Source organism: Mastigoproctus giganteus, chromosome 3, assembly GCF_048544385.1.
Source record: "Mastigoproctus giganteus isolate SK-2022 chromosome 3, ASM4854438v1, whole genome shotgun sequence".
In the NCBI taxonomy this organism is placed as follows: domain Eukaryota; kingdom Metazoa; phylum Arthropoda; class Arachnida; order Uropygi; family Thelyphonidae; genus Mastigoproctus; species Mastigoproctus giganteus.
Genome location: NC_143577.1, coordinates 51,099,303 through 51,111,402, shown reverse-complemented (window position 1 = coordinate 51,111,402; position 12,100 = coordinate 51,099,303). Strand labels below are relative to the sequence as shown.

At 37.4% G+C, this 12,100-nt stretch overlaps 1 protein-coding gene across 1 annotated transcript in view; it reads left to right on the top strand.

Moving 5' to 3' along the window:
• The window catches only part of LOC150087952 (ER degradation-enhancing alpha-mannosidase-like protein 3), a 247,990-nt gene that overhangs the window by 132,490 nt on the left and 103,400 nt on the right, over nucleotides 1–12,100 (top strand). Inside the window, exons 13-14 of the mRNA XM_090369977.1 lie at nucleotides 6,846–6,970; nucleotides 7,088–7,247. Coding sequence (XP_090226103.1) covers nucleotides 6,846–6,970; nucleotides 7,088–7,247 — 285 coding nt within the window. The remainder of the gene's footprint in view (nucleotides 1–6,845; nucleotides 6,971–7,087; nucleotides 7,248–12,100) is intronic.

Here is a 12,100-nt window from a genome sequence, read left to right as displayed (position 1 = left end):
GGTCCCAAATATATTTAAAGTAGTTGCTTTGCCTGTGTAAAACATTTAGAGATTGCTTCATTAATCCTAATTTTATATGGAGGTTAATATAACTTTTCTTTATCCACCAGACTTTCGCAATACATTTTGAAACTAGTATAAAGCTGTCTCTGCATTGCCACTGTGGCCTTATCCAGTGTTGACATCATTGTTTCTATCCCATTTGTGTATGAAACATTGCATTTTAGTGTAACCTAATTGTTGATCAACAGTATACATAAAACTTTCAAGTCCCTGCAAAGTAGCCAGTTACTTTCTTCATATTTAACTGTGAACTGAACTATAAACTTCATATTAACTTCATGTTAACTATGAATTCATAGTGAACTGAATTTGCATTGAAACAGGAGAATAAATTTTTCCCTTAAGAAAGGGAAATTACTTTTAATATAGTTTTGGAGGAATAAATGGTCTCCATTCACTAAATTAGTATACTGGAGCTCGTAGGGCAGTCATGAATCTGAAAATAGTCATTAATTCAGACATATTGCTGCAGTAGACAAGTAAATCATCCTGAGAAAGGTGTGGAATGAACTTCTTACAGCATTTTTATATCAAGAAGATGACATATCCCTAGAGAGAGAATAGGTTTATAGTTTGGAGTTGTTATCCCAGTCTTCATAGAAAATTTTTAAAAATCCAATTGTCTCACCAAAATCATTTAGCTTGTTTTATGTGAACTTTTGCAATTCTTTTTTTTTTTTTTTCATGATGGGAACAATCATTTTGTAAGTAATGTATATGGCACTATACGTTACAATCGGAAACTGATGAAATTATATTGTATTTGGACATGAAATGTCTTATTTATTTTTGCCATCATAGCTGCTCACTTTATATAAACAAAAATAGCAGTGATTGCTGTGGCTTGATGGTTCATCAGTCAGACAATGAAGTTCAGTGACTTTTTCTTACCTTGACTCCACTTCCTGAACTGTGTAGAAATGTGGAAATTTTTTTTTGTGTGATATCCTTGGTTTATCTTAGTCACATCCCAACAACAACAACAAAGCTACCACATATGTAGAAAAATATGTCAGATTTATTTACATCTTGTTTTTGCCCTGCTTTTCCAAAAAGCTTAACAAGAAAAACAGTTCTACTTGTACAAATGCAAAGAATGATGTTTCACAACAGATTGTTGTCCATTTATATACCAGTGTCATCTCAACACTTCTGGAAAATTCTTTTTACAGTCATACTAGAAAAATCAATGAGTGAAAAAATCAGTGGTGAAGAAAAAGAGTATGGCATTTTATGAAAAATCTATATGTAATAGAGAGAAATTGCTGTCACTTTTGAATTGGACATACATTACTAAAGGGCACATAGTCAGCAGACTTCAAAATACCTGTGCTATTTTGCTCTCTTTGTATGAGTTAACATGGAGTGGGAGGGCTAAATAGCAGGATAGTTTACATATAACATTTTCGGATTGCTCATTAAAATTGCGATTGAAATATCAAAATTAATTAAATTAGATCTCGAGATGCGTGCTTTCTGTAGGAAGACAGGGCAGCTGTGAGGGTTATGGGGAAAGGGGAAACCTATATTACTTTTTAACTTTGGACTTCATAATTTTACCTACCCCACAAAAGTTAGACTTGCAAGTCTCTTTTTAACTTTGGACTTCATATTTTACCTACTACACAAAAGTCAGACTTGCCTCCCCTTCAAACCACCTTTGTGAATAGGAGAGACTACCCAGCACCTAGGCGCCTCCATAGCCAGGTGGGAAGGAGCAGCAGTGCGTAGCACACGCTTCTTGATTAGACCGGGGTTCGAGCCCGTCACCACCAAATACAGAGGATGCGGAAAGGTCAGGGAATGACCACCGCATATTCCCGGAGCAATATGGCCTTAGTTGCTAATGCTCCAAATAACAAACAAAACAAACTACCCAGCACCATCATCACCATAGGTGCATTATGGCCTTTGCTGCCCTTGCACTTACAAACAACAACAACCCAGAACCATAGAAGATTAATTAAATCAGATCTAGAGATCTGTAAGTTCTGTATGAGGATGACAAGGCAGATGTTAACATCTGCTCTAAAGGAAGTGAGGAAGTTGTGATCAAAACTGTTACTATAGCATGCAAAAAACAGACAGTAATTCCTCTTTGCAAAGTTTAATTGTCAAAATCATAGTTTATGCCCGGAGGCAGAGGGAGAGAGATGGTATTCTGTTGGACTTATACATAACTTGGAGAGATCGTCAGTGTGTGAGTAATGATTTGTTATGGTGTGAGCATGTGACTCCTTCATATTGTCGGAGTCAAAGACTTGCATCTGTGTGAAGGAGTTAAAACTTTTCAAAACCATTCTTTTGTGAACATTTTAAATCAGATTGTCAAGCCTCTACCAAACCATTTTCCATAGAAGCCACTAGATGGTCTAACAAGAATTACCTTCCTCGTTTTGTTGTCTTCAAAATGAGCTTTTCAGAGTTGGAGCTTATGGCATGTGATTATATCAGTAGTAGCAAATGATGTAAGAAGGCAAGCTTGTACAGCATCAACAAAAAAAAAAAAAAAAAAAAAAAACCCACCTTCTTACATCACCTGTCCAACCTTTTTAATAATTTTCTAGTTCTTCCTTAAATTATCCAGATTACCCATTTCCACAATGCTAGATGGAAGTTTGTTCCAACAATGGAACAATGTTCCACTGGCTGAAAGTAAATTTCTGCACATCTATCCTGTAACCATCCCGCCCCAGCTTAAATTTATATTTCCTCATGGCCATTGTCTCGTCTCATTTAGCTTATTCAATCAATTCAAAGCCTTAAACAGCTCAGTCAGATCTTCTCACAGTTGCCTAGCTTTCAGCTGCTATAGTTTGTGGAACTGAAGTCTTTTATGATAAAAGTAATTTTTTGTATCATTGACTAATGTTATTGCTCTTCTCCACACCCATTCCAAAAGATCACTATCCTTTTTTAAAATGAGGATACCAGACTTGCATGCAGTTCCACTCGAGATGTGACTTAACTATTTCATTATACAATTGATAATCATCTATTTATCTTTTCTCACAAATTACATAAGCCTCTCTGAACCCTTTGCAGAACTTCATGTGTGACTGCACAATTACTCCTATGTCTTTCTTGTTCTTCACTACCCTCAGTGTGGTACCACACTGTTGGTTTATTATTCTGGAATTATCTCTACCCATATGCAGTACCTTGCATTTGTATATGTTAAACTTCAATTGCCATTTCTAAGCCCATCTGCCCAATTTTTCTAGATCTTGTTGCTGGACCCAGCACTGAACCCTGGGGAACTCCATTGATGACTACTCCCACTCAACCATCTCTTCATCCATAACAGTTACTTGTCCGTAATGTTACGCTGTTCCAACTTTTACGACACTCTTTTATGTGGAACAGTATCAAAAGCTTTTCTGAAATCTAAGTATATGATGTCAAAATTATTTTCTGTATTCAGTTCCTTTGTTGCTGCATCATAGTATCCAGTAAGATTGGATAGACAAGATTGCCCCTTAACAAATCCATGCTGTGACTTAATTTCTATCTAGATGTTTCTGTAATTACTCACTTCACCCTTTTATCCCCTTTTGTGAAATGGGGAAATTTGCACATCTACAATTCATAGAGAGTACAAGGATGCTCTGCTAATCGTGGCTAATGGTTTGCTGACTTCTTTTGCTACCCTTCTTTATATGATTGGATAGATTCCGTTCTCCCCAAGTGCCATATTTACAAGGGACATTTGAAATTTTCTTGGCCTGAGTGTGAAGGGTTTATTTGACGAGTCTGGTAACATGTTACTTTTCAACATATTCCCCTTTGGTGTGGATACACTTTTTCCACTGATGCTGCAATGTGTTGAATCCAGCTGCCCAAGTTTTCTCTTGGGCTTTCACCAAACTGACTTCACTGTCAGTGGGAAACTGCAGAACAGCATTACAAACAGTGGAAAACCAGCTTCACTGGCCAGTGGATGCTAACTAGGATTTGTTAGTTCACATTCACTAGAACTAGCACCATTGGACTTTCACCTATTTGGAAATAGGTGAAAGTCCAATGGTGCTAGTTCTAGTAAATGTGGGGATGGCCCAAGATTTAAAAGCCACACTTATGCAGTGACAGACTTGTGAGCAGATGCGTTGGCCTGGTAGAACATGACTTCTTTGCTGAGTTTTCTTTGGTGTTTGTTTTTGGTGTTTTCACACAAACACCTCACAAGGTCTGTGAGGTGTTTGTGTAATATGTCCCTGTGACTGTGTGGTTTTTCTGAGGGTAATCCACTAGAAAAACTCCCATCAGCATTCCAAAAAAACCAATGGCATCACCTTGCCAGCAAGAGGAATCAATTTGGTCTTCTTTGGAGGGGGAGAAGAGCTCTGTTTCTACTGTCTGGACTGCTTCTTTGTTTCTTGCCGAAAGTGACAGATCCATGTCTCATCTACGGTTACAAACCTTGCAAGGAAAAATGCTGAATCTGCTTGAAAATGATGCAAATGTTCACTTGACTAGTCAACTCTTGTGCATTTTTTATCTGCTTTCAACAACTTTGAGACCCATTGTGCTGACACCTTTATCACAATGAGAACCTCTGTTATTATATGGAACAAGATGCTGGCAATGTACTGAACTGTCACTCATCACCAGATCATGCACATTGTCAACAACTTCTGGTTGATAATTGTTGAGGTGTTCCACAGCATGGATTATCTTCCAGGCTCTCCCTCCCTCATTTAAATTCTGCTGCCTACTTCTTAACCATGGAATTGGAAGTAGCATCCTTCCCCAATGATGTAACCATATCCTCATGAATTGCCTTTAGCATTAGTCCCTTCTCCCCCCCCAAATATTGGATGACTGCAGTGACTGATTTTGGCCATCTTTCCTCATTCACACAACTTTATTGGCTTCAGGGCTGTGTAATTAAAAAAAGATATCATTGAAACTGCATGAAACTTGATGAGTTACTGTATGAAGTGTTATATTTGTGTAATTATACGTTAAGTGCATAAATTTTTAATACTACCACTACCCTTTTATACTGAGGCCATAAACTTTTCAAATGCCCTTGTACATTTAGTTTCATCAATTTCTCTTCTACTTTCCTCTCAGTTATCACAAAATGATATAGCTCCCTCCAATTTGATATACATCTGGCATTCTCATCCATAAAATATTCCTGATATGTGAATGCAGATTCAGAATATATACAAGTGTATTCAGTTTGTCAGCAACCTGATTAGGATTATCATCAGTTAAACCATTCATGTGTAGCAGACCAGTGTGATTTATCCCTTTCCTCCTAGTGTTTAATGGCGCTTCCATAGCCAGGTGGGCAGGAGCAGCAGTACGTAGCACATGCTTCTTGATTAGACCGGGGTTCTAGCCCGTGACCACCAAATACGGAGGATGCGGAAAGGTCAGGGAATGACCACTGCATATCCCTGGAGCAATATGGTCTTAGTTGCTAATGCTCCTAAAAACCAAATAACAAATAACAATCTAGTGTTTACATAAATAAAGAAGTCTTTGTGACTTTATTGCAATCTAGTTTATATATCTACTGTAGGTTTCTATACCTCCTGATAGTTTATAAGCATCCCGTGCATTTTTCTTATCTGCCACTAGTCTCATAAATTCATCTAACATCCATTTAGGTCTAAACCTTGAAGAGTATTTCTTAGTTAGTACACAAAGCCCAGAGTTTCTTGAATTACTTTCTTTTGATTAATAATCAGTGCTTCCCATTTAACTGATGGCTAATGTCATCAGTTGTTCCCACTGAATAGTTTTTAAAACTGTTTGAGACTATTGTGGTTACATTTACAAAAGTAAAAGACCTTCCTTTTTCCCTTGACACTAGCTACGTCTTTAAGTAAATCTCACATCAGTACATTGCGATCACTGCCACTTGTTGGTTCTTTTATCTGTAGATTCTTAATGGATGAAGGGCCACTGCTGTTAATCAGATCAAAAATATTGCTTTCTCTTGTTATATATCTAACATGCTAGCATAGTAAACAGCCATCCAATAAATCCACAAAAGTCTTGCTACTGTGATTGATCAACCCATTAAGTTCCAGTCATTATCTGAAAGTTGAAATTCCCCATTATAAGACGTTCTGATTTATTGTCCCACTTTATTTGTTTGTATAGTTTTTTGTTATTCTCATCACAATCATTAGGGCTATAACACACTTCTACTGTCATTTTTTCCCCCTAATGTCTATGTCACACCACACTGACTCAACATTTACTGGCCACCTCCATCAACTGGGTGCTCTGCCTTAGATGTTCTGAGCTTCTTGAATATGTACAATCCCCAAATTAGACTGAATTGAGTATATACTCAGACTCAGTAAACCTCTCTGACTTCACCATTTCCTGGACTTAACAAATCTGTTCTTGAATACAAGATTCTAAAGATTTTTTTTTTCTCTGACCATATTGCCATGGAACACAGGGTAGTTTGGCCATCAGTACAAAGTTTTGATATGACAACAGATGATGGCCCATTTCCATGGGGCAAGGATGGAAACCAATGTGTGACATATTCTGCTGTTTTAGTTTTTATTTAGCCATTCTGCTGTTTTAGTTTTTATTTAGCCATTCTGCTGTTTTTAGTTATTTTGTGTAAGAGTATTGAATTTTTCTATCACTAAATAAATTCTATTTATATTTTTTGTTTCAGTTTCTATTTCTTTTATAGCAGATGTTACAAAAACCTTTTTTGGATTTCCATAAAATGCTATTAAAGCATTTATGAAAATCCATAATGCATTTATTAGTATTCAACTTTTATTTTTAAAACATTACAGGCAACTGGGGATCCTTATTACTTAGAAGCTGGTAAAAAAGTTTTAGAAAGTCTGCAGAGATATGCAAGAGTTTCATGTGGATTTGCTGCGGTCAAAGATGTGCGGACTGGAAGCCACGAAGATAGGTAATAATAAAGTTCTCTCACTGTACTTTGTTTCTTGAATGTAATGTATTTATCCTCTTTTTTTTTTCTCCCTTTAATTGAAGAATTTCTTTTAACTTTTTTGTATTATCTTTGTAGGATGGACTCTTTTGTACTTGCTGAAACATTCAAATATCTCTATCTTCTATTTTCCACTAAAGAAGAATTGCTTATTGATGTAGATGATTTTGTATTTACAACAGAAGCTCACTTATTTCCTCTCAGTCTTGCCCGGCTAAGTAATGTAACTGCTATGCCAGTAAGTTTCTACTTAGATTCACTAATTTTATAATCATTGTAAAGTTCGAAAATAATCATGACCCCCCCCCCCCCCCCAGTTAGATATTTTCTTGAAAAATGTTCTTCCTTATGTTAGTAATTTGGTGCTGATAACTAACTGCTTTAAAAAATATACTGCATAGTTAGAAGGCAGAGCTAAGGATTCTATTTCCTGGCAACAGTGCAGCTTCAAATAAGTAATAAATATTATATAACTGTACACATTTCATAATTGTAATTCTGGCTTAAAATATATGAGGCGCTACCCAAAAGTTCCCGAAACATATTTATAAAATAAATTAGACTCAACCTGGATCTTATTTGCCACCGTCACCTTCGAAGTAGTCCCCTTGAGAGTGTGAACACCCATCCCAGTGCTTCTGCCATAATTTGATTGCATCCTGAAAGACCTTCTTCATCATAGTGTTCAGCACCGCCTGTGATTCAGTTTGGATATCTTCTACGCTGTCAAATCTTTGACCCTTCAGCTTGAGTTTCATTCTTGGGAAGAGGAAGAAGTCGCAGGGGGCTGAGTCTGGTGAATAAGGCGGGGTGGGGGACGATTGTTATGTTGTTGGATGCCAAAAACTGTGGCACAGCAAGAGATGTGTGGGCTGGCATGTTGTCATGATGAAGGACCCAGTACTTTGTGTACCACTTTGCTGGACGTTTCCTCCTGACGGCTTCCCTTAACTGCCTCAGGATATTGCAGTAATACTTTGTATTGACAGTCTGGCCAGGAGGGTTGCCTCTGTAGCCAGGTGGGAAGGAGCAGCAGTGCGTAGCACATGCTTCTTGATTAGACCAGGGTTCGAGCCCGTCACCACCAAATAGGAGGATGCGGAAAGGTCAGGGAATGACCACCGCATATTCCCGGAGCAATATGGCCTTAGTTGCTAATGCTCCTAAAAACCAAATAACAAACAAACTGGCCAGGAGGGACAAATTCCTTATGGATAATCCCATCAATGTCCAAAAAACAGATCACCTTTGACTTCGCATTGCTCCTCACTTGTCGGGCTTTCTTTGGTCAGGGCTACGATGGACTTTTCTACTGAGACGATTCTTGCTTGTTTTCTGGGTCATATCCATATACCCAACTCTCGTCACCAGTGACGACCGTAGAAAGGAAGTTTTGATCACTCCTGGTCCATTCTTGAAGATCTCTTCTAACTTCCGTGTGATGCTGCTTTTGGTCTTCATTCAGTAACCGTGGCACGAACTTGGCCACAATCTTTCTCATGTTCTACTTGTCTGACAGAATCTGCTGACATGTGCCGTACGATAGTCCTACAATGCCACAAATGTTGTGGATGGTCCGCCTGCGGGCTTCGTGGATTGCCACCCAAACTTTCGCAAAATTTTCTGGGGTGGTGCTCGATGATGGTTGCCCAGAGCGATTGTCATCATAAACTGAATTTGACCATTTTTAAAATGGTTAAACCAGCAGTAGGCCTAAAGCATTGTCATCAAAAGCTTGTTTCAACTTCTTATGGGTTTCTGCTGCTGTATTGTTAAGGAGGAAATAAAACTTGATGCAAGCACATTGCTCTCTCACATCAGCCATCGCAACAATCGCAAACTACGCAAAACACACTGCCAAAGAACTATGATAAATATTCAATGACTCTATCCAGCCTGGCACACTGATTCACAAAGAATGCATGCAGTGTTACCTAGTGCCACAAGTCCATACTAGACGTAGTTCCCGTGCAACATTCATTTTTCAGGAACATTTGGGTAGCACCTCGTATAACTGGTTCATTAACTTAACATTGCCCCTTTGTTAGATAAACTGATAAACTAAATTTAACACAGGCAGTAGAAAGCTAAGAGGAGTATCCGAGATGATAATACTTCTGTTGAATACAAGAATTAAATGAATGCTCAAGTTTATATGTTACATTTGCTCTAAGATTCTTGTGTGATGGTAGAGTATGTGGTATGGTATTGTATGATTATTATGATGAAATGTTCATTGTAGCAACATCACCAATGGCTTACAAGTTGGAAGCTTTTGCTTGTTCTTTGGGTTCTTAGACTCCGAGATTCATTTGTTGTGGGTGGATGGTGGTGGGGACATTCTGAAAGGGAAGCACTCATGTTTTCTGGTTCATTCTGCTAAAATTGCTTTTAATGCTGTGAATTAAAGGAAGATCTGGAGTTGGCAGTTAGAGAGAGGGGGGACAGACTTGTATCAGTTAACTCTGTTGAATTATATTCAAGTGAATCCACTTGAACATAATTAAGAAATATTTGATTAAAGGTTTAGCAGAGAAATTTGTATTTTTCCTTAATCTGTTAAAAATTTTTTTTTTGTAATTCAATAAATTTAGTTTATGTTATTTTATGAAGTTGTTTTCTCTAATATTTTGTAAATTTAATTTTTTCCCATTGAATGTTATTTAGAATATAACTTAGTTAATTCTACTAAGCTATGTTATTTTCAGTATCTTGTTACATAGTAATAGTAATGGAGGCATGTGATGCAAAAAAGCAAGCATATGAGCTTATGTAGCATCAGCCAAAAAAAAAAAAAAAAACAAAATTCACACAACCATTCCCTCTAAACATTTGTCCAGTTCCTCCTTGAATTTATTTAAGCTATCAACTTCCACAATGACAGATGGAAGTTTGTTCCGACAATTAACCACCCGCTGGCTAAATGCAAATTTCCGCACATCTATTCTCTTTCCTCAATTTGAATTTATACCTGCTCAGGTTTGTAATCTGAGCAAGCGGAAGAATCCCATCAGAATTCAGCATGCTCAACCCATTCAAGGCCTTATACATCTCAGTCAGATCACCTTGCAGGTGCCTACTCTCTAGCTACTGAAATGTGCAGATATTAAGCCTTTCTTGGTAAGAGGACCCCTTTGTTACCCTCACCAATTTTGTTGCCCTTCTCTGTACATGTTCAAGTAACTCTACATTCTTCCTAAAATGAGGAATCCAGACTGTATGCAGTACTCAATGCATGGCCTGACCATTGCCTTATACAAAGGGATAACACCTCCTTTTCCTTACTAGCAAAATTCCTGTATATCATTAACAATACCCCATGACCTGCTCTGGTAGCATGTCTGCATTGCTCAGAAAACTTCATATCTGACTGCACAATTACTCCCAGGTGTTTTTCATTTTCTACCACCCTAAGTGTAGTACCACACAGTTGGTACGTTTCTCTGGGGGGTTACTTCTACCCATATGCAGTACACCTAATTCTGTTTTTACACGATAGATACGTTCCTGAAAAATACGTGTAAAAAAAATTCGTGTAAAAAAAGACATTGTATTTATGGAAGAAAAGAAGATTGGTTCCGGATCTAAAAAAATCAGTAAAAATAATTAAAAAAAAAACACATAAAATATTCGTTTTAAGCTTATTATTTTATTTCAACAAAATACACATGTAATAATATGTAATTAAAATGTACGAAAATAAATTTGTATGCATATGAAATGAAAAAAAATTCTTCATGAACAAAAAAAATCTGTTTTACATATAACAAGATTTTATTCATTTTCCACTTTCTGATAATAAACGGCGCATACGTTTGCGTACGACTGGAATATCACTGCCATCACTAGAAATGTTGTGGACATCGTCTTCTTCCTCTATTAATGAAATTCTTTCTGTGATCTCTTCAGCAAAATCAGCACGAATCTCCTCTGGTGCTGATGTTTCACCGGTTTTACGAACGAATTCAGTTATTAATCGTTGTGTTCGTGTTTTGGTTAGTCCGTTATATAATTCTCTGTAAGAGGCTGTCAACAACTTCAGTTCGCGTTGAAACTTCCCAGCGCGTTCCTCATTAGGGTCATGTTTGACAAAATGATTACCTAATTTTCTAGCCAGTTCCAGACCTTCTTTTATTAAATCTGCATTTAGAACAGGATCATTTTCTTCATTATCACTACGTTCTGTGGGATAAGGAGTCCCAAGGACAACCTCTAATATTTCATCTTTGCTTAGGGCTTTGTCGGTTAACAATTCATCAATATCTTCAAACGATAGATCATCGAATCCTTCTCCACCAATTTTGTGTGCCATTGTAATGATGTTGGGAAATTCGGTCGTATTAGGGATGATGGGATCTTTGCTTTTTACACATTGTGGCCAAACCGCTTTCCAACACGCATTTAAAGTTGCTGGTTTTAATTCAGTTAACGCTAATCCAACTTGATTGATACAATCCATAATTGAGAATTTCTTCCACACATCAATGACTGTTAGTGTTTCATCATTCAATTTGTCCAAAACGTGTTGGAATGTTCGTTTTACGTAGTATGTTTTAATTGTCGCAATTATACCTTGGTCTAGCGGTTGTATCAAAGATGTAGTATTAGGTGGCAGAAATAAAATTTGTACATTTGGGTGTTCCAAGACAGGATGGCCGGGTGCATTGTCAAGAATCAGAAGAACTTTAAATTCGAGACCTTTCAAATTCAAATAACGTCTGACTTCTGGGACAAAACATTTGTTGAACCATTCTGTAAAAATAGTAGTGGTCACCCAGGCCTTCTTGTTTGCCATCCAGTGAACAGGCAATTTATTGATATCTACACCTTTCATTGAACGTGGGTTTAGGGCTCGATTTACCAGCAGTGGTTTCAACATACGATCTCCTGAAGCGTTGGAGGAAAATAATAAGGTCACACGATCCTTAGCTACCTTAAAACCACCAGCAGTTTTCTGCGATTTGACTACATATGTTCTGTTCGGCATTCGTTTCCAGAAGAAACCAGTTTCATCTGCATTCCACACTTGATCAGGAGTGTATCCTCCATCTTCAATAATTTTTGCAAGTTCCTGCGGGAATACTTTAGCAG